A 27,877-nucleotide genomic window follows, 5' to 3' on the forward strand; every position below is an offset into this window, starting at 1 on the left:
AATGGTTTTCTACAAAAAAAAAAAAAATCAAATAAATACCAAAAAATAGGCAGTAATGGAGAAAGTGAAGAACAGAAAAAGATAAGAAAACAAATAGGTAAATGGCAAAGTAAATCTTTCCTTATTAGTTATTGCTTTAAATGTAAATGGATTAAACTCTCTAATTAAAAGGCAGAGATTGACATACTGGATTTAAAAAAAACCATGATCCATCTCTATGCTGTCTATAAGAGACTCATTTCAGATACAAAGACACAGAGGGGTTGAAAGTAAAAGTATGGAAAAAGATATTCCATGCAAATAGTAACCAAAAGAGGGCTGAGAGGGCTCTATAATTTTCAAACAAAATAGACTTTAAGTCAAAGAAGATTATAAGCAATAATAAGGATGTTACATATTGATAAAGATTCAATCCAGCAAGAAAATATAGTAATTATAAACATATACACACCTAGCAAAGGAGCCCCAAAATGTATGAAGCAAAAATTAACAGAATTGAAGGGTGATAGAGACGGTTCTATAATAATATTTGGAGATTTCAATACCTCATTGTCAATAATGGATAGGACAACTCAACAGAAAACCAATATGGAAATAGAAGACTTGAACAATATTATAAACCAATTAGACCTAGCAGACATATACAGAACACTCCATACAACAACACAGAATACATGTTCTTCTCAAGTAGGTATGGAACATTCTCTGGGATAGATTTGTTAGATCACAAAACAAGTCTTAATAAATTGTAAAAGATTGAAATAATATAAAGTATTTCTTCTGATCACAAAGGAAAGAAACTAGAAACCAGTAACAGAACAAAAACTGGAAAATTCACAAATATGTGGAAATAAAATAATATGCCCATAAACAACCAATGGGTTAAAGAAGAAACTACAAAGGAAATTAGAAGATACCTTGAGATGAATGAAAATGAAAACATGGCATGACAAAACTTATGGGATGCAGAAAAAGCAGTGCTGGTGGGAAATTTATAGCTGTAAATGCCTATGTTAAAAAAGAAAAAGGATCTTAAATCAGTAACCTAACTGTATACCTTAAAGAACTAGGAAAAGGAGAGTAAACTAAACCCAAAGCTAACAGAAGGAAGAAAAATAATAAAGCTTAGAGTGGAGATAATCAAAATAGAGAACAGAAAACAAGTAGGGAAAGTCAATGGAAAGACCAAAAATTGACAAACCTGTAGGTGATTAAGAAAAAAAGGAAGAAGACTCAAATTACTAAAATCAGAAGTGAAAGGACAAATATTGTTTGGTTTTGCTTACATGATTCTACCATATCTAAAATAGGCAGGGCTTCCCTGCTGGTGCAGCGGTTAAGAATCCCCCTGCCAGTGCAGGGGACACGGGTTCCAGCCCCAGTCCAGGAAGATCCCACATGTTGCCACAACTACTGAGCCTGCCACAACTTGTGAATGAAATGGCTGAAATCCCTTGTGCCACAACTACTGAGCCTGCGCTCTAGAGCCTGTGAGCCACAACTACGGAGCCCACGTGCCACAACTACTGAAGCCTGCATGCCTAGAGCCCATGCTCCACAACAAGAGAAGCCACTGCAATGAGAAGCCCACGCACCGCAATGAAGAGTAACTCCCACCCGCCGCAACTAGAGAAAGCCCACATACAGCAACAAAGACCCAGTGCAGCCAAAAATTAATTAATTAATTTAAAAAAAAACTTAAAAAATAAAATAGGCAAATTCATAAAAACAGAAAGTAGAATGGGTTGCCTGGGGCTGGAGAAGGTGGAAATTGAGAGTTATTGCTAAATGAGAACAGAGTTTCTGTTTAGGATGATGAAAAATTTCTGGAAATAGATAGTGGTGATAGTTACACAACATTGTGAGTGTACTTGATGCCACAGAACTTGTATAGTTTAAAATAGTTAGAATGGGGACTTTCCTGGTGGTCCAGTTGTTAAGACTCCTCGCCCCCAATGCAGGGGACCCAGGTTGGATCCCTGGTCAGGGAACTAGATCCTGCATGCCGCAACTAAAAAAGATCCTGCATGTCACAATGAAGATCCCACAAGCTACAACTAAGACCTGGTGCAGCCAAATAAATAAATGAATTTTTTTAAATTAAAAAATAAAATAGTTAAATTGGTACATTTTATGTTATGTATATTTCATCACCATAAAATAAAATCTTTTCCTCTCTCTCTTGCTTGGAGATGCTCTCCCTTGCTGGCTTTGAAGAAGCAGGCTGCCAGGCTGCGAGCTGCCTACAGAGGGAGCCTTGTGGCAAGTTGGTGAGGGAAGCCTCCAGCCTGCAACCAGCAGGGAACTAAATGCTGCCGATAAGATAACCACGTGAGCTTGGAGGTAGATCCCTCCCCAGGCGAGCCTCAGATGAGCACGTAGCTCCAGCCAACACTTTGATTAAAGCTCTGAGATCCAGAAGCAGAAGACCCAGGTAAGCCCTGACTCACAGGAACTGTGATAACAAATGTGTGTGATTTCTAACTACTAAATTTGTGGTGATATTGTTATGGAGAAATAGGTCATCCCATAATGCAAGCAGTATGGTACTTAGTACTATTGGTAACTGATCCTTTTTTGCTCAATACTGTCTCGCAAAACTGTTGACTAAGTTACAGATAACTCTAGCTCATTCTTTTTAACTGCTGTTCATACTTTGGGTTACTACTGAAGACTATTTACAGCATTTGCAGTTTTCACCACTACAAAGACTGCTGCTGAGAATGTTCTGATATGTGCCTCCTGTGTGCTTCTGTAGGGCAGAAACTGAGATGTGTAACTGCATCTATAGTTTTCATACCTCTGTCAATTGCCCTGCAAAGGCTCTGCTTCTCCCGTAACCCTTGATTGCCTGTCACGGTCCCAGTCTGCATTCCCCACTCACCTGCAACTCCTTGAGGGCAGGAACCACATCCTTTGAATCTTGGTGCCCCAGAGCTCAGCCCAAGGCCTGGCACATGGAATAGGAACCCAACGAGATGTTGGTATGCTTTCTTCTCTGTCCAAACCCCTTTCTGACCAGCTGGACTGCACCCACAGCCCATGGGTAGAGCTTCTTGGCCACAGTGGATTGGACCCCAGGAGACCCTGGGAATTGGACATTGCAGCTTAAATGGGCCACAATTGGTGCCAAGGTTACAAGCCAGACCCTCTGGAGAAAGCAGACCCTAAGTCTTGTAGAAGTAGGGGCTCCCCAGAGAGGAGCACAGACAACTGCCGAGTGCAGAGGAAAAGAGAGAGGACTGAGAGCAATCACCTAACCTCCCCACCTGGAAACAGGCATAATCGGAGTTCCCACCACATGGGGAAGTGGTAAAGCACTGTTCTGAGTGCTGAACCCCTTCACTGTCCCCCTTTTAAGGACTCAACTCCTGCCGTTCTCCCCCTTTCTCCCCTTCATCAACGTCTCTCCCTCTCGACTGGCTCATTCTCATCAACAAATAAATATGCTATAGATCTCTAGCTTAAAAAGAATCCTTCCTAGAGGGCAGACAGCAGAAGCAAGAAGAACTACAATCCTGCAGCCTGTGGAACAAAAACCACATTCACAGAAAGATAGACAAGATGAAAAGGCAGAGGGCTATGTACCAGATGAAGGAACAAGATAAAACCCCAGAAAAACAACTAAATGAAGTGGAGATAGGCAATCTTCCAGAAAAAGAATTCAGAATAATGATAGTGAAGATGATCCAGGACCTCGGAAAAAGAATGGAGGCAAAGATTGAGAAGATGCAAGAAATGTTTAACAAAGATCTAGAAGAATTAAAGAACAAACAAACAGAGATGAACAATACAATAACTGAAATGAAAAATACACTAGAAGGAATCAATAGCAGAATAACTGAGGCAGAAGAACGGATAAGTGACCTGGAAGACAGAATGGTGGAATTCACTGCTGCGGAATGGAATAAAGATAAAAGAATGAAAAGAAATGAAGACAGCCTAAGAGACCTCTGGGACAACATTAAATGCAACAACATTCACATTATAGGGGTCCCAGAAGAAGAGAGAAAGAAAGGAACCAAGAAAATATTTGAAGAGATTATAGTCGAAAACTTCCCTAACATGGGAAAGGAAATAGCCACCCAAGTCCAGGAAGCACAGAGAGTCCCATACAAGATAAACCCAAGGAGAAACACGCTGAGACACATAATTATCAAATTGGCAAAAATTAAAGACAAAGAAAAATTACTGAAAGCAGCAAGGGAAAAACAACAAATAACATACAAGGGAACTCCCATAAGTTTCACAGCTGATTTCTCAGCAGAAACTCTACAAGCCAGAAGGGAGTGGCATGATATACTTAAAGTGATGAAAGGGAAGAACCTACAACCAAGATTACTCTACCTGGCAAGGATCTCATTCAAATTTGATGGAGAAATCAAAAGCTTTACAGACAAGCAAAAGCTAAGAGAATTCAGCACCACCAAACCAGCTCTACAACAAATGCTAAAGGAACTTCTCTAAGTGGGAAACACAAGAGAAGAAAAGGACCTACAAAAACAAACCCCCCAAAATTAAGAAAATGGTAATAGGAACATACATATAATTACCTTAAATGTGAATGGATTAAATGCTCCAACCAAAAGACACAGGCTTGCTGAATGGATACAAAAACAAGACCCATATATATGCTGTCTACAAGAGACCCACTTCAGACCTAGGGGCACACACAGACTGAAAGTGAGGGGATGGAAAAAGATATTCCAAGCAAATGGAAATCAAAAGTAAGCTGGAGTAGCAATACTCATAGCAGATAAAATAGGCTTTAAAATAAAGAATGTTACAAGAGACAAGGAAGGACACTACATAATGATCAAGGGATCAATCCAAGAAGAAGATATAACAATTATAAATATATATGCACCCAACATAGGAGCACCTCAATACATAAGGCAACTGCTAACAGCTATAAAAGAGGAAATCGACAGTAACACAGTAATAGTGGGGGACTTTAACACCTCACTTACACCAATGGACAGATCATCCAAACAGAAAATTAATAAGGAAACACAAGCTAAAATGATGCAATAGACCAGATAGATTTAATTGATATTTATAGGACATTCCATCCAAAAACAGCAGATTACACATTCTTCTCAAGTGCGCACGGAACATTCTCCAGGATAGATCATATCTTGGGTCACAAATCAAGCCTCAGTAAATGTAAGAAAATTGAAATCATATCAAGCATCTTTTCTGACCACAACGCTGTGAGATTAGAAATCAATTACAGGGGAAAAAAATGTAAAAAAACACAAACACATGGAAGCTAAACAATACGTTACTAAATAACCAAAAGATCACTAAAGAAATCAAAGAGGAAGTCAAAAAATACCTAGAGACAAATGACAATGAAAACACGACGATCCAAAACCTATGGGATGCAGCAAAAGCAGTTCTAAGAGGGAAGTTTACAGCAATACAAGCCTACCTCAAGAAACAAGAAAAATCTAAAATAAACAATCTAACGTTACACCTAAAGGAACTAGAGAAAGAAGAACAAACAAAACCCAAAGTTAGCAGAAGGAAAGAAATCATAAAGATCAGATCAGAAATAAATGAAATAGAAACAAAGAAAACAATAGCAAAGATCAATAAAACTAAAAGCTGGTTCTTTGAGAAGATTAATAAAATTGATAAAGCATTAGCCAGACTCATTAAGAAAAAGAGGGAGAGGACTCAAATCAATAAAAGTAGAAATGAAAAAGGAGAAGTTACAACAGACACCGCAGAAATACAAAGCATCCTAAGAGACTACTACAAGCAACTCTATGCCAATAAAATGGACAACCTGGAAGAAATGGACAAATTCTTAGAAAGGTATAACCTTACAAGGCTGAACCAGGAAGAAACAGAAAATATGAACAGACCAATCACAAGTAATGAAATTGAAACTGTGATTCAAAATCTTCCAACAAACAAAAGTCCAGGACCAGATGGCTTCACAGGTGAATTATCAAACATTTAGAGAACAGCTAACACCCATCCTTCTCAAACTCTTCCAAAAAATTGCAGAGGAAGGAAAACTCCCAAACTCATTCTATGAGGCCACCATCAACCTGATACCAAAACCAGACAAAGATACTACAAAAAAAGAATATTACAGACCAATATCACTGATGAATATAGATGCAAAAATCCTCAACAAAATACTAGCAAACAGGGCTTCCCTGGTGGCGCAATGGTTGAGAATCTGCCCGCCAATGCAGGGGACACGGGTTCGAGCCCTGGTCTGGGAAGATCCCACATGCCGCGGAGCAACTGGGCCCGTGAGCCACAACTACTGAGCCTGCGCGTCTGGAGCCTGTGCTCCGCAGCGAGAGAGGCCGCGATAGTGAGAGGCCCACGCACCGCGATGAAGAGTGGCCCCCACTTGCCGCAACTAGAGAAAGCCCTCGCACAGAAATGAAGACCCAACACAGCCATAAATAAATAAATAAATAAAATTAAAAAAAAAAAATACTAGCAAACAGAATCCAACAACACATTAAAAGGAACATACACCATGATCAAGTGGGATTTATCCCAGAGATGCAAGGATTCTTCAATATATGCAAATCAATCAATGTGATACGCCATATTAACAAATTGAAGAATAAAAACCATATGATCATCTCAATAGATGCAGAAAAAGTTTTTGACAAAATTCAACACCCATTTATGATAAAAACTCTCCAGAAAGTGGGCATAGAGGGAACCTACCGCAACATAATAAAGGTCATATATGACAAACCCACAGCAAACATCATTCTCAATGGTGAAAAACTGAAAGCATTTCCTCTAAGATCAGGAAAAAGACAAGGATGTCCACTCTCACCACTATTATTCAACATAGTTTTGGAAGTCCTAGCTACAGCAATCAGAGAAGAAAAAGAAATAAAAGGAATACAAATTGGAAAAGAAGAAGTAAAACTGTCACTGTTTGCAGATGACATGATGCTATACATAGAGAATCCTAAAGATGCCACCAGAAAACTATTAGAGCTAATCAATGAATTTGGTAAAGTTGCAGGATACAAAATTAATGCACAGAAATCTCTTGCATTCCTATACACTAATGATGAAAAATCTGAAAGAGAAATTAAGGAAACACTCCCATTTACCATTGCAACAAAAAGAATAAAATACCTAAGAATAAACCTACCTAGGGAGACAAAAGACCTGTATACAGAAAACTATGACACTGATGAAAGAAATTAAAGATGATACCAACAGATGGAGAGATATACCATGTTCTTGGATTGGAAGAATCAATATTGTGAAAATGACTCTACTACCCAAAGCAATCTACAGATTCAATGCAATCCCTATCAAATTACCAATGGCATTTTTTTTACAGAACTAGAACAAAAAATCTTAAAATTTGTATGGAGACACAGAAGACCCCGAATAGCCAAAGTGGTCCCGAGGGAAAAAAATGGAGCTGGGGGAATCAGACTCCCTGACTTCAGACTATACTACAAAGCTACAGTAATCAAGACAATATGATACTGGCACAAAAACAGAAATATAGAGCAATGAAACAGGATAGAAAGCCCATAGGTAAACTCACGCACCTATGGTCAACTAATCTATGACAAAGGAGGCAAGGATATACAATGGAGGAAAGACAGTCTCTTCAATAAGTGGTGCTGGGAAAACTGGACAACTACATGTAGAAGAATGAAATTAGAACACTCCCTAACACCATACACAAAAATAAACTCAAAATGCATTAGAGACCTAAATGTAAGACCAGACACTATAAAACTCTTAGAGGAAAACATAGGAAGAACACTCTTTGACATAAATCACAGCAAGATCTTCTTTGATCCACCTCCTAGAGTAATGGAAATAACAACAACAAAAAAAACAAATGGGACCTAATGAAACTTCAAAGCTTTTGTACAGCAAAGGAAACCATAAACAAGATGAAAAGACAACTCTCAGAATGGGAGAAAATATTTGCAAATGAATCATTGGACAAAGGATTAATCTCCAAAATATATAAACAGCTCATGCAGCTCAATACTAAGAAAACAAACAACCCAATCCAAAAATGGACAGAAGACCTAAATAGACATTTCTCCATAGAAGACATACAGATGTCCGAGAAGCACATGAAAAGCTGCTCAACATCACTAATTATTAGAGAAATGCAAATCAAAACTACAGTTAGGTATCACCTCACTCCTGTTAGAATGGGCATCATCAGAAAATCTACAAACAACTAATGCTGGAGAGGGTGTGGAGAAAAGGGAACCCTCTTGCACTGTTGGTGGGAATGTAAATTGATATAGCCCCTATGGAGAACAGTATGGAGGTTCCTTAAGGAACTAAAAATAGTATTACTATATGACCCAGCAAACCCACTACTGGGCATATACCCAGAGAAAACCATAATTCAAAAAGACACAATGTTCATTGCAGCACTATTTACAATAGCCAAGTCATGGAAGCAACCTAAATGCCCATCAACAGACGAATGGATAAAGAAGTTGTGATACATATATACAATTGAATATTATTCATCCATAAAAAGGAATGAAATTGGGTCATTTGTAGAGACATGGATGCATCTAGAGACTGTCATACAGAGTGAAGTAAGTCAGAAAGAGAAAAACAAATATCGTATATTAATGCATATATGTGGAACCTATAAAATGGTACAGATGAACCGGTTTGCAGAGCAGAAATTGAGACACAGATGTAGAGAACAGACGTCTGGACACCAAGGGGGGAAAGCGGTGGGGGGTCGGGTGTGGTGGTATGATGAATTGGGAGATTGGGATTGACATGTATACACTGATGTGTATAAAATGGATGACTAATAAGAAAATAAATAAATAAATAAATAAACGTTAAAAAAAATCATGGAATTAAAAAAAAAAAAAGAATCCTTCCTGGTCCCCCCTCCACCTCCACCAATTGCCTGGCCCTACGCCGGTCCCCAACCTCTCGTGATGGTTGCCATGGTCACTGCCCACTTGCTCACCTGCCTGCCTTCCTCCACCCTCCTCCACTGGACTCGGCTGAAGTCGCCCTCATGAGGCTACCTGGGACGTCCTGGGACAAGTGGCCACCACTCCTTTGTCCCTTTCTTGCCTGGCTGACAGGGTTGTCCACTCCTTCTCGAAACAGTCTCTTTTCTCAGACTCTCTTGGCGGAAGAAGCCGCGCTTTCTCTCTCCTCCTCCGTGGGGCCGGGTTGGTCTCCTCCGTCTCCTCCTCCCCTCCTGCCCCTGGCCGTCTCTGCGCTGATGGCTCCTGATTTTTCTCTCCTTGGGGACCTTCCTGAACTTCAGATTCATATCCTATGTCCTCCTGACACCTAACAGACATCTCAGCCTCAGGACATCCATAGAAGAACTCTTGATTTCCTGCCCATTCCTACCCCCAAGTCCTCCCACATCCCCCCATCAGGAGGCAGGGGAGCCTCGTGTAAGAGTGTGGAAGCCGGGGTGGCATCCCTGGGTGTGAATCGGGATCTGCCCCTGACGGCTGTGTGAAGTGGGGCAGGATCACTAATCCGCCAGGCCTCAGCGTACCCTCTGTGATGGGGGGGTGGGGAATGACCAGGAGAGTGCTATCTCACAGGGTCACAGGGTCGTAGTCAGGATGAAATGAATTAACGTGTAAAGAGCCACGGTTCGGGCTTCCCTGGTGGCGCAGTGGTTGAGAGTCTGCCTGCCGGTGCAGGGGACGTGGGTTCGAGCCCTGGTCTGGGAGGATCCCACATGCCGCGGAGCAACTAGGCCCGTGAGCCACAACTACTGAGCCTGCGCGTCTGGAGCTTGTGCTCCGCAACAAGAGAGGCCGTGATAGTGAGAGGCCCGCGCACCGCGATGAAGAGTGGCCCCCGCTTGCCATAACTAGAGAAAGCCCTCACACAGAAACGAAGACCCAATGCAGCCATAAATAAATAAATAAATATTAATTAATTAATTAATTAAACATCATTTAAAAAAAAAAAAAGAGCCACAGTTCACTGCTCCCCACCTCCCAGGAAATGACATCACCAGCATCCCAGGTCATCAAGCCAAAAACACAGGGGTCATCCCAGCTTCTGCTTTGTGTGTGTGGGATGTGTGTAAAGAAACAGTGGCAGTCCTGCTGACTCAGCTTCCAAAACCTGTCCCCAAGTTCGTGGGCTTCTCTCCATCTGTGAGCACACCCTGGTCCAGGCCGTCTCATCACTCCCCCGGGCAGCGGAGCAGCTTCCCAGCCTCCCATACACGCTGCCCCCAGTCTACCACTCCTTCCACAGGTTGCAGCCAGAGCGATCTTTCACTTAAGAGAGTTAAATCAAACTCTACTGTCCTCCTTTCCCTTCTTCTAACATTTTATTATGGAAACTGCCGGACATACATAAACACAGAGGGGGTAGGATGACCGGCGATGAACTTACATGCATCTTCCATATTCAGAAACACGATGATGTGTCTTCCCTCCACACACCCACCACGCTCCCCTCCTGCACCCCAGACAGCACATCACGTCGTCTGTAAATACTCCACTCGACAAAGTACATTTTTTTTTTGGCCACGTAGTTCCCCTACCAGGGAATGAACCCAGGCTGGCAGTGAAAGCCCCGTGTCCTAACCCCTGGACCGCCAGGGAATTCCCAGCACAGTAATATTTAACGCCCAAATCAGATGATGTTATTCCTTTGCCCAAACCCCCCCCGGGCCCCTACCTCCTCACCCTGGCCTTGACTCCAACCTGTCCCTTCCCCTCTCCCCATCGCCCCTCTGTTCCCAGTCCTGGGGCTCTGTGTTCACGGTCTCTCTACCTGGAACCCCCATTTCCCTGACTTTGCATGAATGCCTCCCACTGGCCACATGTGTTCTCAGTTGCCCTGTTTGGATTTTTTTCCGAATCGCAGTGAGAAGCCAGTGGAGGGATCTAGGCAGGAGAGCATGGTGATCTGGCTTCTGTGGGTGGGATGAGCTATGGGTGGGATGGGGGAGCAGGAAGGCCGGGGTCTGACATCATTAAATGAGATGAGAGCTATAAGGCAATCAAGCCAAGACATAGCAAGTGCTCAAAAAATATTAGCTATCATCAGTCCCCGTGCTGGATAAACCTTGGTCCCCTTCTTTTAAAGCAGAGTTGTAGGAATAAAAGTCGTGTCCGAGTGTGAATGTGCTTGCCCCAAGCAACCCAGCTGGTGGGGTTCTGGGGCTGCGCGCTCCCTGGACTCCTGGCTTCCTCCGGTGGGGAGATAGTTACAGGCACAAATAACAATTCCACCGAGAACATTCCGTGCCACCGTGGAAGAGACCCGGTCTAGGAGCAGTGAGTGGGCTAGTTCTTCCAGGGTGGGGGGACCAGGAAGGCGCCCCGATGCCAGGAGAGCCGGGCTGGAGGGAATCCCCCCACCCCGGGCAAAGCTGGGGCGTGGGTGGTGTGGGTGCAGTGGGCTGGAGGGGGACCCAGTGTCTCCAGCCAGGGCCAGCACCCAGGGTGAAGGAGGGAGCCTCGGCCGCCAGGGGGAGCCCGTGGACTTCGCTGGCCTGAGGACGCGGGGCTGCCCCAAGAGGAAACAGCCTCTGCGAGGTAGCCAATACTTGGCTACAGACAGACGGACCGACCAAGAGTGAATCCTGTCTTGCCACGTGCTGGAAGGGTGACCTTGGGCAAGTGACTTGGCTTTCCCGTGCCTCGGTTTCCTCACTGTGAAGGGAAGAAAGCCCCTACTGGAACCAAACCCCGAATCTGGCTCACTTGACCTTGACCTTCTGGCACCTTCCCCTCGGTCTCTCATCCGTTGAACAGGGACGCTGCTCTTCCCACGTGCCGGTGTTGCTCTGCGCACGGAACCAGCCACAGCCTCTGTCGCTGGAGCAAAGAGCCAGGGGAAAGAGGCTCTGAGGCCCCCCTGCCAGGGGCCACCCCACCCCCCAGCATCCCAGGTGGGTCAGGTGCCCCCGTGTGCCTCCTCTTTCCTTCCTCATTGCTCCTCACTCTCGCACACCACGTGGCGAGCTGCGGAGGGGCTGGGGGACAGCTTCGTGTCCGAATCCCCAGCTGGCTGGCAAACAGCTAGTGTGGGATGGGCCTGATGAGCGGAGTCTGAATGGGACTTTCCCCACTGGGCCCTGCAGGCTGGCGGCTTCCAAGGCAGGGGATGGCCTGGAGCTCAGACGTGCAGCTCCCCTAGACTGGTTTATTTTATTTTATTTTTAATTTTTTGGCCACACTGCGTGGCATGTGGGATCTTAGTTCCCCAACCAGGATCGAACCCGGGCCCCCTGCCTTGGAAGCACGGAGCCTTAACCACTGGACCGCCAGGGAAGTCGAGCCCTTCTAGATCTGGACAGGCCTGCATGGAGGGGCCCTCCGTGCTCTCCATCTCCTCTGAGCTTTCTTGAGGCTGGCTCCTTCCCTCAGGCTCCGCTCAGCCAGAACAGACTGGAAGGTTTGCCTGGAATGCCTGGCGTGGCAGCTTGGCCTTTATCCCGGGAAGGGCTGTTGGCAGGGAAAGGTGTGGTCAAGTTTGTATTTTGAGGGGGCCCTGGCCGCAGGGTGGAAGACAGCTGGGTCGGAGCTGGCAGGTGCTGGAGGGGCCCCAGGCAGGACAGCAGGAAGGACTCTGGCCGGGGAGAGGCCCACGCACAGGAATACTTAGGATGGTCAGTCGGACTCAAGGATGAAGCCCAGGTCTCCAGCTCAGGTAAGCAGTGATGCCATTGGTTTTAGGAAGAACCCTGAGGGTTGATGCTGAGCTTGGCCTTGCGTGTTACGAATTTGTGGCCCACCCTGGGAGCCAAAATGACTGTGGATGGTTGGGAATAGGACCCCTAAGGAGGGAGGGGTGTGAGAGCACAACCGATTCTTGGGAGGAAAGGACTTGGAGTCCTGGCTGGGGCAGAGGGACAGGCAGGCCCTGTGACACTCCACGCCCCCATTCCTTGGAGGTAGGAGTGCCAGGCAGAGGCCCCTGGTCACAAGCTAAGGATGAAAGCCAGCCCTGTGGGTTGCCCCTTGTCCTACACCCCTGGAGAGGAACAAGGCACCCAGTGTTCCACGGCTCACGTGGGTCTAAGGCTCTGTCTCTGTCGAGTGAGACCCCACCAGCCAGGGTGTGGAGCCTGCCCTTGACAGGCGGCCGAGGTGATGCCGGCAGAGGAAAGGGCGCCCCCTAAATCCCCCCGATTCTCCACACTGTGCAGAGCTGCCTCATCCGGGCAGCAGGTGGCCTCTCAGACTCAAGGACAGAGCTGCAGGCTGGCCTGGAGCTCAGATCAGTGAGGTTGACACTTTCTCAGCCAGTCAGCGCCAGCACCTGTGACCACACAGCAGATGGGCGCAGGTGTACGATGGGTCCGCTAGGGCAGGGAGAAACACAGGTGCATAGGCTGGTTGGAGCCTAGCTGTCAGGACACACAGCGTAGCTGTTGGGGAGGGAAAGGGATCTGCTGGGCCCTCTGGACCAACCAGTGAGAAAAGATGGGCTGGGGAAACCCGGGATGCAGCCAGAAAACGGGTGAGGACCGTTCCCATCCCTCCTCCCTACTCTGTATATTTCTCCACCCTTGGCTCTTAAGTTATTTCAAATGGTTTGGGAGTTCACTATCGTTGTCTCTTATTATGCGCCATTTGAAATCCTTTTTGGAGGAGGCAGAATTTAGATAAGAGGAAGTGGACACGCAGGCCTGGCTCAGGAGACTCTGTGATGGGGAAACTGGAGTCTCCAGGTAGAATGGTCTCCTCCTCAGGGTTCAGAGTAGTTGAGAAAGCAAGAGTCAACTCCCCACCTGGAATCGCTCCAGGCAGCACGCCCCTGGGGGCCATGACAGACAGACTGTCTCCCCGGTGCCCAGGTGGAGCAGCTGAGTCCACAACACTCCACTCCGGGTCACACAGCTGGTGGCTGCAGAGCTGGCCTGGGAACGCAGCCTCACGTGCTGCCCGCCAGCTCTCTTGCTCCCTCGGGCCGGTAAGCAGAGAAGCTAGAAAGCCAGGTGCAGCCGCGGCGGCTGTAAAACAAAATCGTTAAGGAAAGAGCTGGACCCTGGAACTGGTTTAACCCCGACTCTGGCCCTCAGTGGGTGACTTAGGTCTCCTCTGTGCCTCAGTGGCCCCGCCTTTAAAATGGGGATCAGAGCCCTGATCTCCTGGGGTGGGGCTGAGGGCTGAATGAGTTTCGTGCATGAAGCACAAGGACAGCGTGTGACACAGGACAAGCACAGTGTGGGCTCTGAGGGCTGTTGGGGACATGAGGCCTGGCCCCGGGGCAATCGTGCTGCTGAGGAGAGGGCCCTGGGCTCGCTCGGGCCTGGCGCTCCCCTGGGTTCCGGGGTGACCTGGAGCGAGGTGCTCGTAATGACTGTCCCACGGCACCAGCTTATTGGGTTTCCACTCGGCCAGGGCACACCATGAGCTGTGCAGGGTCACCGAGAGCCTGGTCTGGGCAGGTCCCGCCGGCCTGGCCATGTTGTGTAGCTCAGGTGTGGTTTACATGCTGCATTCGGCTCTCGTGCCCAAACCAGGCTCCGTGCATCCGCCACCTCAGTCCTGGAAAAGGAGGATTAGAGGAAGGGGCTCCATCTCCATGTGGTGCCAGAGACCCTCAAAGGCTGGGGTTCCTCCCGCCCAGGTTGGGGCAGGTTTGGGCCTAAGAGCGAAGCCCAGGAGAGCGGCACAGACACAGCAGATGGCCAGGGCCTCGCGTTACTTTCAACGTTTACAAGAACACACCCCGTCACATGCATCTCGAAAAGGCTCCCCGGCCGCCATGGGGGGCAGGACGCAGCCCACACAAACGGGGAGACAGGGTCTGAGCGGAAAGGGTCATTGCTTTAATTCAGGTTGGGACCCACCCCGGGGCTGCCCACCCCACCCCAAGGCAGAATCACTGTCTGCTCGTGATCATTACAAAAATAAATATGAAAAAAGCAGCAACTCTTTAGTGATCGTGGAATTAATCAGACAGCGATTAAATGTGTTTAAGCAACTGGCATGTCTCCTAAATTGCACCAAAAGAATCTGGAAGCACTTGGTTTGGCCTCAGAGGCAACATGGAAGGAGGGGAAGGGCCCAGCCCCAGGCCCGGCCGCGCGCCCTCTCCTCACATCTCCGTGTCGGCGTACATGCCGTTGATGAGATAATCCACCTGCGTGTAGCCCTTCTTCCTGTAGCTCTCGTAGGCCTGCAGGGCAAACAGAACCAGGACTGTGATGAAGAGGGCGACCCCCAGCAAGAGCACCGCCAGGAGGAAACTTCTGTTCACTGGCGACTGGGCCAGGGGCTCGCTGGAGACCACCAGGTACCGGCCTTGGCTGCTGAGCTGGCACGCGTCTGTGGCTGGCACCTTGGAGTCCCCTGAGCTCCCAGGGGTCGGCCCCACGGAAGCAGTACCGGGCGTGGCTTCAGGCTTGCCCTGCTCCGGCGTCTGAGTGGTGCCCGGCCCCGCGGCCCACGGCGTGGATGTGACGGGGCTGGGCCATGTCGGGGGGGCCGGGCTGGCGTGAGGGGCAGGCGCTGGCGCTGTGCTGGCAGCCGGCTGGGGGGCCTTGGTCGTGGTCCCCACTGTCATGGACGCGGAAGCCGAGGTAGGGGAGCCGGGTTCTGGGGTTGTGCTGAGGAGGGTGGGCGCAGGCCTACTTGCCGCGTCAGCCACAGTCAGGGGTGTCGGCGCCTTGACCGTGGGGCCCCGTGTGGACGCGTTAAGTGCTTGGGGACTCAGGGGCACCGTGGGGCTGGCTATGGCGTGGCCGGGGGTGTGCCTGGGATGACCGTGCGAGCCCAAGGGGCCGCTTACACTTGCCAGGGCCGCAGCAGCTGTGGGAGCACCCGTGGCCGGCGTGGGTGTCGTGCGCGTCGCTGGCCCAGACAATGTGCCGCTGCCAGGGGCCCGCGTGTGGAGTGAGGACGGGGTCCGCCAGGCAGATGCCGGGATGGGCGGCGTGGACACCCCGGAGGTGGCTCTGTTAGGGGTCCCTTTTGCCGTCGCTGACGCGCCTGCCTCTGTCCTGTGCGTTGTCCCTGCTGTGACCGCAGGAGAGGTGGGGTCGCCTCCCCAAGTCCCTCTGGTCAACGTGGCGGGAGAAGGTGTCACCGAGGTCATTCTTTCAGACGTTTCATTCAAGAGTCTTGCAATGGCTTCCACGGATGAGTTTTGTTCTGAATTCTCCAGCGTCTTGTTGAGGACTGAGTACCGTTAGAGTCAGAAAAGAGAGGAAAAGATACGATCACCTTCAACCCTGTGCAGGTGGATTATTCAGAGACTGTCTTAATTTCCGGCCCATGGGGCTGGCCGGGGCGGATGTGTGGTGCCTTGCTTCTTAGCCCGGCAAACACGTTTCCCTCTCATCCCCTCCCTGCACACATCTGGCCCGCAGCCCATCACAGAGGCGCTCGGCACTTTGAGTTAAAATCTCCTTTGTGCTCTCTGAACCCCAAGCCCATGGAAGGCTTTAGAGCTTCATTTTTTGATCCAATTCCCAAAATATCATAATCTCGCATTACAGGTGTGATTCGCCATTAAAAAAACCTATCCAACACACACCCAGGTTTACACAGCAGATAAACCGTTGCCCAGATATTCACACCATGCAAGAATTCTTGGCTTTATGATAGGATTCAAAGCAGGATTCCTGGAGATGAATAGTGCCTGGCACAGAGGAGAAGCGCAACTAAATATGTGATGTATGGATTGACAAACTCCCCAATAAAGACGAGGTTTATGGAAGGAATGAAATTTTGCAAGGCCAAGTAAGTAACCCTCTCAAGGCTCAGAGGCCGGGTCCCATGTTGGCCCAACAAGCCTTCGCAGCCCAGCACCTGGGAGCTCCGGGGCCCCTGCAGGCCCGTCCAGCAGTCACACGGCTTTCTCACTTACCTGGATGCTGGATTGTCAGGTGGCTTTCAGATAAGGACCAGGAGGAAACCCAAATGAGCACGAGGGCTGTCCACATCTTGCAGGTGAGCTGGGAGCAAGGCTGGGCGGTGCCCGAGGCTCCCAGCCTGCCGTTCCTCAGGCTGTTAACAGTTCCCTGATGCTTGGCTGAGGAATCTACGGTCAAGAAGGAAGGCATTTGGTCAGTAACGCACGGGGCACAGGCCTGGCAATGCACCGGCTGTGGAGGGCTCCGACAGGTCCCAGGGTGCAAACCCAGCCAAATGCTTCCCCTGGGGCCTGGCATTCAGGAAGAGCATAACATGTCTCAGCCATGTGTTCAGGGATCTGCCCAGTGCCTGCTCTGACGGGTTTATAGCACTTCTTAACCCAATCTCACTATGTGTCTTACTATCCCACTCAGAGTTCAGAGTATGAAAGAGCAGCAAGAGAGGGGCCAAGACTTCCAATCATCAAGATCATCCAAGTCTTCTTCCTCAACTTCTCTTGTGGCCTGCAGGACCCAAAGCAGGCCCAGAGCACTTCTCTGCACCCGTGACAGCTGACCACATGGAGGGAGTCCACTTAGCGAGGCAGTCGTCACCCATTACCCATCCACCCATCACCCACCCATCCATCCATGCACCCATCCATCACCCATCACCCATCCATTCATTCATTCATCCATCCATCCATTACCCATCACCCATCCTCCCATCACCCATCCATCCATCCACCCATCACCCACCCATCCATCCATCCACCCATCCACCACCCATCACCCATCCACCGCCCATCACCCATCCACCCATCACCCACCCATCCATCCACCCATCACCCACCCATCCATCCATCCACCCATCCACCACCCATCACCCATCCACTGCCCATCACCCATCCACCCATCACTCATCCATTCATCCATCCACCCATCACCCACCCATCCATCCATCCACCCATCACCCACCCATCCATCCATCCATCCATTCACCCATCACCCACCCATCCATCCATCCACCCATCACCCACCCATCCATCCATCCATCCACCCATCACCCACCCATCCATCCATCCATCCATCCACCCATCACCCACCCATCCATCCATCCATTCATCCACCCATCCACCGCCCATCACCCATCCACCGCCCATCACCCATCCACCCATCCATTCATCCATCCACCCATCACCCACCCATCCATCCATTCATCCATCCACCCATCACCCACCCATCCATCCATCCATTCATCCACCCATCACCCATCCACCGCCCATCACCCATCCACCCATCCATTCATCCATCCACCCATCACCCATCCACCCATCCATTCACCCATCCACCGCCCATCACCCATCCCTTCGTCCAGTACTCCCCGAGTGCCTGCTCATGTGCCAGGCGGTGCACTCAGCACAGAAAGATGAAAGCCACACAGCTCCCTCCTCCAGGGAGCCTGCCTCCAATGGGAGACACAGAAAAGAGGTCAGTGCAGGCTGGTGCCAGCGTAGAGGGACTGAGTGTCGGGAAACAGGGAGGAGATGGCACCTGGGAGGCTGCGAAGGGTAAGGTGGAGGCTGGTCCTCTGTGCAGAGGCCCCAGAGGTGGGTGGGAGAGGACAGGGTGCTGCAGGGCCCTAGGAGGCACGGAATTCAGCTGGTGGGGAGTGGGGGCGGGGGCCAGGGAAGGTTACCTGGCTAGTAACACCTGGGCCACGTTCTGAAAGACGGTTGGGATCCACCTGGTGGGAAAGGGGTGGGGGGGCAAGTGGGAGGAGCAGCAGGTGACGACAGCAGGGCCAGAGGCCCGGGGACAGTGCAGTGAGACCTGGGCTTAAACGAGAGAGAGAGAGGCCACCACGGGGCAGTCTGGATTTTGGTGTGGGGGGAGGCGAGCCCGTGCAGGCCCGAGGCAGGGGTGTGACAAGCGAGGTGTTCCGGCAAGGGGCAGCTGGGGTGGCAATGCAGGCGATAGGGGGCAAGGCCTGAGGAGGCTGAGAGACTCAGTAAGGGGGTTCCACAGCAGGGGACAGAGGGTGGGCTGAGTGGACCTGGTCGCAGAAGCCCTGGTCGCCGAGGGTTACGGTGCAACTGCAGAAACTTACAGAGACGCCACCGCAGCTGAGCCTCACCAGGATGCGGACTGCGGGCAGCCAGGACTGGCCTCCCGAGAGCACAGTGGGGGTCTCCCCACGCTCACCCCAGGTCTCCCCCACGTGCTGGCAGGCTCAGGTCCCTCACCACACGGGAACCGAGGGGGCAGGTGGCCGCAAGTGCCCCATCACTTCATGCCCTGCCGGTCCTGGGTGCGCCCTGATCCTGTTCTCAGCCCCGCCCAACTGCCGGAGTCCCACGTGGCCGCCTGCGAGGCCCAGGTCCCCTTGGACAACAGCCCAGTCACGTGCAACGAGGGCTAGTCCCGAGACTAAAACTCGACGTGGGCACAGGGCAAGCAGAGCACAGACTGCTGGGAGTCTGAGGGCAGGCGACTCCTGGGGGTGCCTCCACAATCAGTGCCGCCTGAAGATGCCCCAGGCCCTCGGCCCTTCCCCTGGCCCTCGTGGCGAAGCTCCTGAGTTCCACAGAACGTCTTGGAAGGGAGCCTTCAGGTCACTCCGAACGAAACGTCCCGACGGACTCCTCGCCCTGGCACGGATGCTAAGTGCTGCTCTCCACGGCCCTGCGGCCCGGCTGCCCTCCCGCTGAGCGGGGCAGGCTCACTGGCTTCCCAGCAGCCCCAAGGGTCACCTTCAAGCGTCCCCATCCTGGGCCTGCTCCATCTGCCGTGCCACAGCTGCCAGAAAGATCTTTGTAACCCACAAAGCTGACCCTGCCTCCAATGCTTAAACCCCCTGCTCTCCCAGGATAACTCCTAAGCTCCTTAACATGGCGAGGCAGCCTTCAAAGTCTGACCCCCCGGCCTCCCCGCTGTGCGCCCACCCTCGCCGGACACGTGAAATACCTGCAGCTCCTGGCCCAGCCCGGCCCCCTCGAGGAGCACTTCCAGCCCTGCCGGCAGCCACGCCAAAGCAGTCCCCGTGCGGCACAAAGGGGCATCTAGAGGTGGCTTTCTTTCTCCTGTGAGCAGCGGGGACTCTTGCAAAGTGGCCCCACGACTGGAAAAACCCCTTGGAGCACAAACTCTGCTGGAAGGCTGGGCACCCCCCTCCGCCGCGCTTCTAATCCCTTCCTGAGAGTCACTAACTTTAGTTTAGCTTCGTGGTGCACTCTCCCGCCAAAACTGTCCCTAAGAGCTCCTGGTGTCTTACAGGTTTAAAAAGGTTCCCCAGCCCTACAAACCACAGATTTGCATCTGTTTTCTCGAGAGCAAAAGGCATTCTTTGTTCTGACTGAAACAAGAGGGGGTGGGGTGGGGAGAGAAGAAACAGACCAATGTCATGAGGGGGAAGGACTGAACCACGGAGGTTTCAGGCACAAAGAGCTCCCACTGCACCCCCCCCCCCATTAGCTGAAGTAAATGCAGCTGGGCTCTCCGTAAATAAGTGTATTTAAACGACTCTCTCTTTGGCCAGTCACGTCCACTGAATGCATTAAAAATGCCACCACCACGGAGCCCAACATGCTCCCCAAGTCTGAGCCCTGGATCTGACAGGGGCTTCCTGAATGCACCCCAGGCCTTCCACTGCCACCTCACTACAAATCTCCGGAGCAGAGTCAGGAAGCTTTTTCCTATAGAGAGCTAGATAGCAGCTATTTTAGATTTTTGTGGGCCATAAGGTCTGTCTTAGCTACTCAAGTCTGCAAAAGCAGTCATGGACCATAGGTATGTGATGGGTGTGGCTGGGTCCCGATAAAACTTTATTTACAAAAACAGGCAGCGGGCGGACGTGGCGCACAGGCCGCAGTTTGCCACCCCCGCCTCTGGCACTTCAGAGCTGACGCTCCAGCTGAGGCAGGAGGAACTGATTCAAGGGCCCGAATGGGTTTCCGCCTTCCCGTCCAGCTCCTCACCCTGGAACAGACACGGGCCGTCCCATTTCTGGTCCAGGGACAGACTCTAGTCGGTCTCCTCCCAGGGCCCCTCCTGCTACGAGGCGCCCCCTCCGCACCCCGCATCAGTGAGATGCAGCACCCCTGCCCGTGCAGCGAGGGGCTCCCACAGTATCGTGGTCTCACGACACGAGGCCCAGAGACAACCTCACAGGAACAGAGGACCACACGGTTCCCATACCTGCCTGGGGACCCCCCACCAGGGCCACCCAAGAAGGCAGAAGCTCCGACGGGGAAATGCCACAGACTGGGCCTCCCGCTCACTGGACGGCTCGGCCCTCTGAGGTTCGCTGTCTTTCCTTTGCCCACCCGGTCCCTGCAAAGCCCCCTCAGGGCCCTTTCCAGGCTCACTGCCCTGTCACTGAGCAGGCGGCCCTGCCCGCAGGGCTTTGGACACTCACGAGAGGCAGCTGCTCAGGGCGCGTGCCCAGGCTGGGCCATCTTCCTCGGGGGGCTGAGGGCTTGACACTGTGCGCTTGTCGGGCGACGTTTGGCTCTGCAGGAGGCGAGGACGGCTTTGAAGGGCACTCCCAGGCCATGGCACGCTTTGTGGCACACGTGGGATCCAGGCAGATGCTCCACTCTGGTAGAAGATGCATCTACGGTTTGAAAAAGAATAAACGCTCCTTAGGAAAAGCACGGGGGAAAAATCCAGTGAGGAGAGAGGCATTTTTCTAGTGTAAACTCAGGAGGAGATGAAAGAAACTCAGCGCCTCCTAGAGTGGCAGATATGCGTAGGTGGTGATGCCTGAGGACCACCACGGGCCTGCTCTCTATCACACACACGCATATGTGCATAGGTACACACGCGTATGCATGCAGTCACACGCGCACACAGCTACACACGCACTCGTATCCATGTGCACATGGCAACACCTGCGTGCACACTGCCATGTGTGTACACGTGCAATCATACACAGGCGTGTGTGCAATCACAGTTACATACATGAGGTGAGCGTGCGCATGGAGCATCTCTCTAAAGCTATCTCAGGAAACTCCACTGGTCTCTCAGGAGACCTCTGCTGGATGCCATCACTGCCTCTTCCCTCAGCCAGTGGGGCCGGTGATCACTCCCACAGAGACAGGAATTGGCCGCTGTGCGGAGTCAAGAACAGGCCCTCGTGCCGTGACTTCATCCCTCTGGTATGGTCCTGACTCCACTTTCCAACAGCGTATTCTAAATGTCAAGATTCCCACGTGGGGACCTGTGCTAATCTAAGTTGACTCACAATGGACAAAGCATTAACAAGACTTAGAATCACAGTCTCCCCTGCAAAGGCTTTAGTGAGCCTTAAATGAGGGTCTGGCCAGTTATGCTCATTATCTGGTGCAGGGCGGCTGGGCAGATCAAGGTCGCAGAAGGAGACCGCTGTGCAGGAAGGGAATAAGCAAGAAGGACTAAGTGTTGAGTAGGAGAGCAGGGCAGGTGGAAGGACAGGAGGTTAGGCTGGTGCTGGGAGTTCCCGTTTCCAGGGGTCAGCCCCTCACAAGTTCCGCAGGGAAGGGGCAGCACCCCACGAGCCAGGCAACCCTATATTAGAAAGGCACCCTCAGAATGTGGCTCTGGGTGCCAACTTCATGATCCTTCTCTGGTCCTTGACTTTGTGCTACCTCTCAACACCTCCCATCTCCAATTTCTTATGTTCCCAACCCTGGCTTGACTTTTAACTTTTATGAAACCGTTTGTTATATACAGGGTGCTGCGTGCAAGTTACCTGAAATCAGACTCCAAATTGCTTAATTCCTTTTTCTGGATTACAATTCTCCAAATTGCTTAATTCCTTTTTCCTGGGCCCAACACAAGTGTTACCCGCCACATTCCATCACACTAGTAAGTTATTTATCAGCGGCAATGTGGTCCCAGTCCCTAGTCCAAGCTGGAGAAACTATACATACCAAGGAATAGGGATTGCGGAAACAAATACAGGGCAAACCACAGATACCTGCCCTGACACGTCACATGGCGAACTTTGGTATCAGAACCCAAGGAACACAGGCTTGTGGTTTTATGTATATAGACATTGCCCTGTGGTCCAAAGGAAGTGTCTGTGTGGCAGATGGGAACTCGGAGCACTGGAGAGCGTCTTAATTACATCGCTTCCTTCCAGGTTTTTGGAATTTTTGGTATCAGGCTAAATGCTGATCAAGAGTCTAGTTTTTGCTAGCAGTCTGTGTAGATTTGACATTCCTTTGTCCATTAGGCAAGTCTGGCGTATAAGCAGAACATCTGTATTGAAATTTTAGAGATGCTTCCTCCAGGGAGAAAAAAAAAAACCATTATTAAAGGCAGATTTCTAAGTAGATATTTATGTCTTATGGCAAACCATGTGGATGTGGATTCCTCATACTAGCCTAACAGCTAATTGCACACACTAACTAGCCACCCAGACTCACCTGGAGGAGGCGGGCAGGTAAATGTAAATGCACAACCCCCTCCCAGGTAGAGCGGGCTTGGGGGAGGCCTGGGTCGCCTAAAGGGCCAACTCTTTCTTTGAGGGTAACACTTCCTAGGGCCCAGCCTTGGCCGGGCAGGGCCCTTTAGCTCCCCACCCATCCGGGAGTGTCCCAGCTTCCCCCTCCTCCGCTCCCAAACTGGAGCGACCCGGGTCTCTTCTCTGGTTTGGGATCCCCTTAAGCTCTCCTCCCGTCTCCCGCCTCTTGGGCTCCCATCCATGCTCCTTCCGAGTCTGGGCCCCCAACTGATTCCTTCCGTTCTTTCCTCTCCTCCTATTCCTCACCTCCAATCGTCACCAGCTTGCATTCTGTGTCCCCATTCATCTTTTCTCTTGTCCCCCTCCTCTGCCTCTCGTGCCCCCATGCACCCCTCCTCCTGTCCCCACCTCCCTCTCTCAGCCCCAAGTCGGCTCAGGCAGCCCTGACAACAGCTCCGCGGACAGCAGCGAGGGCCCCTTACCCGGGCGGGGCAGGCCTGCGGCGGCCCGGAGGCCCTCGGGCGGCGGGGAAGCGCCCGCGATCCGGCGTGCGGACGTGTCCGGCACCGGAGCAGCGGGACCGCAAGCCACGACTGCTCAGGGCAGCCGCCCCAGCTCTGGGCCCGCCCGGACCGCCCCGGAGGTGACGTCACGGGGGGGGCGGGTCCGGGAGGGCGGGGCAGCGTCGGCCGGAGCCGGGAGCCGCCCAGCGGCTCCTGGCGCTGCAGGAGGCGAGCCGAAAGCGAGGGGCGTGGCTGTACCCAGGGTCCCGCCCACCGCGGAGCGGCTCCAGCTTCGTCTGGAGAGCGGCTGGAAGCGGCTATTTCGGGCTGGTCTCTGCCGGAAGTGGTGGTTCCTGGTGCTTGTCTCACAGTCTCTGGACACCGCCCTGTAGCGACCGAGGTACCGGGGCTGGGTGATCTCAGACCTACCCCGACGGCGTGACCCTGCCACATGCCCTCCCTCATCCCTCCGACTTTATCCAGCCGGGGGGCGGGGGGGCCTGCTCTGGAAGTAAGTCATAGTTGGGATGGCCGCCAGCGTGTTTTGAGTGCTTACTCGTGCCAAGACCTGGGCTTGGTTGGGTGATTTAACTCTGCAATAGCACTGTGACGCGCTTCGCACCCGTTTTACAGATGCTGAAACTGAGGCTCACAGAATGTTTCTTAATTGTGAGATGTGAATAACAGTGGGGCAAAACGGAGTATAGAGGAAAGCGAATGGGACTTGACCTTCATTAGGTATAGGCTTTGGGGGACTTCCCTGGTGGTCCAGTGGTTAAGAATCTGCCTTCCAATGCAGGGGAACTCGGGTTTGTCCGTGGTGGGGGAACCAAGATCCCACATGCCGCAGGGCAACTAAGCCGGCAGGCTCTAGAGTCGGAACGCCACAACTAGAGAGAAGCCGGCGCGCTGCAACGAAGGATTCCTCAGGCCACAAGTAAGATGCCGGATACTGCAACCTGACGCAGCCAAATAAATAAATAAATATTAAAAAAAAAAGAAAGCGTGTATTAAAAAACAACAAAAAAGAAATAGGCTTTGAGGGGAGGGAGGGTGATGGACTGGGAGTTTGGGGTTGGTAGATGCAAACTATTACGTTTAGAATGGATAAACAACAAGGTCCTACTGTACATCATAGGGAACTATATCCAATCTCCTGGGATAAACCATAATGGAAAAGAATATTAAAAAAAAGTATATATATGTATAACTGAGTCACTTCCCTGTACAGCAGAGATTGGCACATTGTAAATCAACTATACTTCAATATAAAATATCAATAAAAAAAGAAAAAAAAGAAATAGGCTTTGTAAGTTACTAGTTTTGTGACCATATCCCAGTCTCTGTAAGACCTTCTCAAGTTCCCCCAAATCCGAACCAAAGCCTGTCTGTGAAAGACGATCTCAATGGGAATAAACCAAAAGGCTTTATTTTCAGACAGTTTTATAACGTGTCTTGGGTTATCAATGGGAAAAAAAAAAAAGTTGCCTGCCCTATTGTAAACAAAGGATGTTGTAGTCATCAAGCCATCACATTACAGCCCTCCAGTGGTGAGCCCTGAGGGAACTCAGGATAGAAACTGGGTCCACCCCCCCTTCCCCCAACCCCCTCCCACCCCTCCACCCCCTGCAATATAGCAGTCTGCCTCTGCAACCACCCCTGACAGTGTGCCCTGAGGGGGCTCGGGTTGAGATAGCACACGATCCTGGCCCCAGATAGCTAAGGTGCATATCAAAGGAATGATTTCAGTAAGCCTAGACTCTTGGCATCTTCCCATATATAGAAAAGCGCTAAATTCCTTAACTTGAGATATCTGGTTTTCTTTAATTAACAGTAATCTTTTGATGTTCTGACTCCCTGGTCTTTGTTGCTAAAACTACTAATGTATCCTGGCTCTTCCCTTACTACGTCTTCGGAGCAGCCTCTCAGAGTTATCTGAGATGCTGTGTCCCGGGCTTAAGTCCTCAGTTTTATCTGCCAAATAAAACATAATTCTCAACTTTTAGGTTGTGTGTTTCTTTATGTCAACAGGATCCTGGGCTAAGAAACTAAACCAGACACAGAAAACTGCGGGTGTGCGAAGACAGGGTCAGCTAGCCAGCTCTGAGCCCTGGGAGCACCTGAAACTCCATTTAAAACTGTCACCACCCAGTACCTCATGGTTTCAGGTTGTGTAGGTGAACTTACTCTGCAAAGACATAGGTTTGCTGAGACTCAGGCCAGGTAGGAGGGTTTGTGAAGACAAGATCCTTTTTTTTTTTTTTTTTTAAATATTTATTTATTTGGCTGCTCCGGGTCTTAGGCACGCAGGATCTTTAGTTGCGTCATTCGGACTCCCAGTTGCAGCATGCAGGATCCAGTTCCCTGACAACGGATTGAACCCTGGCCCCCCGCATTGGGAGTGTGGAGTCTTAACCGCTGCACCACCAGGGGAGTCCCAAGACAAGATCCTTTGCTTTAAGTTTCCCAAGTAGCTCAGGTCTAACATGAAAAATGCAGCATCTCTGTTCAATTCACAAGTGAAAATACACCCAAACAGCCAGTTGCAGTTCTGTGCTTGCCTTCCTCAAAGTCAGCTTCTGTGATCCTGTGTTTTCATTTCCTCTTTGGTAAAAATTGGAAAAATTTTTCACGCTAGGGCTGAAATTACAAAGATAAGACGCAGCCCAGCCTCTCAAGGAGCTCATAGTCTAGAGCAGAGGTGTGCTGACCCTCTGTCTGCTTTTGTAATAAAGCTTTATTGGAATACAGTTAACGCCTCTGTTGTGTATTATCTGGCTGCTTTTGCACTGCAAGGGCAGAGTTGAGTCGTTGCAGCAGAGACTGTATGGCCCACAAAAACCTGAGATATTTACTGCCTGGTCCTTTAGAGAAAATGCTTGCAAGCCCCCAGTCTAGGGGGTTGCTAGAAAATGGATTTCAGAGAACAATGGAACTATCTGGCTGAGATGGTCCAGAATACAGGGAAACTCATTCTCTCATAGGAGAATCTGGCAACTTTCAGTAGATTGGGGTCACCTGGCACCTAGCGTCCACTGAGCACAGCTCTGGGAACCGCATAGCTGCTTGTGTAGAGTATTATGTGGACGACAGCAGGCCTGCTAGGCTTATTCTGATGGCAGCGGATGAATTAAAGACAGAGAAGGATACACTTAAATCCTCAAGCTGTGTCTCAGGGCACAGATGCTCTTGGGTGCTTTCTATGCAGAAATAGCTAAATAACAAATCAGCTTGGTCCTCTTAGCCGTTGATTTATAATCTCATTTGAATGTAAGGCCATGCTAGATCCCCCATGTAAAAGGGCTCTGGAGTAACATTGCCAGGCTTCAAACCCTGGCTCCTTCACTTTTAGCTGAGTGACAGTGGGCGAGAGGCTTAGCCACTCTTTTTTTTTTATTTATTTATTTATTTATTTATTTATTTATTTATTTATTTATTTATTTATGGCTGTGTTGGGTCTTCGTTTCTGTGCGAGGGCTTTCTCTAGTTGCGGCAAGTGGGGACCACTTTTCATCGCGGTGCGCGGGCCTCTCACTATCGTGGCCTCTCTTGTTGTGGAGCACAGGCTCCAGACGCACAGGCTCAGTAGTTGTGGCTCACGGGCCCAGTTGTTCCGTGGCATGTGGGATCTTCCCAGACCAGGGCTTGAACCCGTGTCCCCTGCATTGGCAGGCAGATTCTCAGCCACTGCGCCACCAGGGAAGCCCGGCTTAGCCACTCTTTGCCTCAGTTTATCCTACAGTCAATTCTAATGACTCGTGGTTGTTACGTTTAATAAAGTCACCGTGAACGCTGACTTAGTGAATAGTGAACCATTGCTCCTAGGGAAGAAAAGACCAATGCTTGCCCTCACGCTCTACCCTTTACGGTCATTATTTATTTATTTATTTTTGGCTGCATCGGGTCTTCGTTGCTGCACGCGGGCTTTCTCTAGTTGCGGAGAATGGGGGCTACTCTTCGTTGCGATGCATAGGCCTCTCACTGCGGTGGCTTCTCTTGTTGCGGAGCACGGGCTCTAGGTGCGTGGGCTGCAGTAGTTGTGGCACGTGGGCTCAGTAGTTGTGGCTCACGGGCTCTAGAGCACAGGCTCAGTAGTTGTGGCGCACGGGCTTA

The 27,877-nt window shown here is 50.5% G+C and overlaps 1 protein-coding gene and 1 long non-coding RNA gene across 4 annotated transcripts; one reads left to right on the forward strand and one right to left on the reverse strand.

Annotated features, from left to right (window-relative positions):
* Positions 1-14,762: 14,762 nt before the first annotated feature.
* Positions 14,763-23,895, reverse strand: C8H11orf24 (chromosome 8 C11orf24 homolog). 3 transcript variants are annotated; one of them, XM_036862067.1, is made up of 4 exons: positions 23,744-23,895; positions 21,231-21,428; positions 16,828-17,001; positions 14,763-16,136 (listed from the first exon to the last, which is right to left on the reverse strand). In XM_036862067.1, the coding sequence occupies exons 3-4, from the start codon at positions 16,901-16,903 to the stop codon at positions 15,055-15,057; spliced, it is 1,158 nt and encodes a 385-aa protein (XP_036717962.1). In that variant the 5' UTR covers positions 16,904-17,001; positions 21,231-21,428; positions 23,744-23,895; the 3' UTR covers positions 14,763-15,054. The 3 variants fall into 3 exon arrangements, with proteins under 3 accessions (XP_036717962.1, XP_036717963.1, XP_036717964.1); XM_036862068.1 differs by lacking the exon at positions 23,744-23,895 and adding an exon at positions 23,568-23,652; XM_036862069.1 differs by lacking the exon at positions 23,744-23,895 and adding an exon at positions 22,545-22,563.
* A 69-nt stretch (positions 23,896-23,964) lies between these two features.
* Positions 23,965-25,909, forward strand: LOC118899709. Its single transcript, XR_005020979.1, has 3 exons — positions 23,965-24,275; positions 24,564-24,701; positions 25,796-25,909. It is a non-coding gene; the product is annotated as an uncharacterized LOC118899709 (long non-coding RNA).
* Positions 25,910-27,877: the final 1,968 nt, after the last annotated feature.

Source organism: Balaenoptera musculus, chromosome 8 (assembly GCF_009873245.2).
Source record: "Balaenoptera musculus isolate JJ_BM4_2016_0621 chromosome 8, mBalMus1.pri.v3, whole genome shotgun sequence".
In the NCBI taxonomy this organism is placed as follows: Eukaryota; Metazoa; Chordata; class Mammalia; order Artiodactyla; family Balaenopteridae; genus Balaenoptera; species Balaenoptera musculus.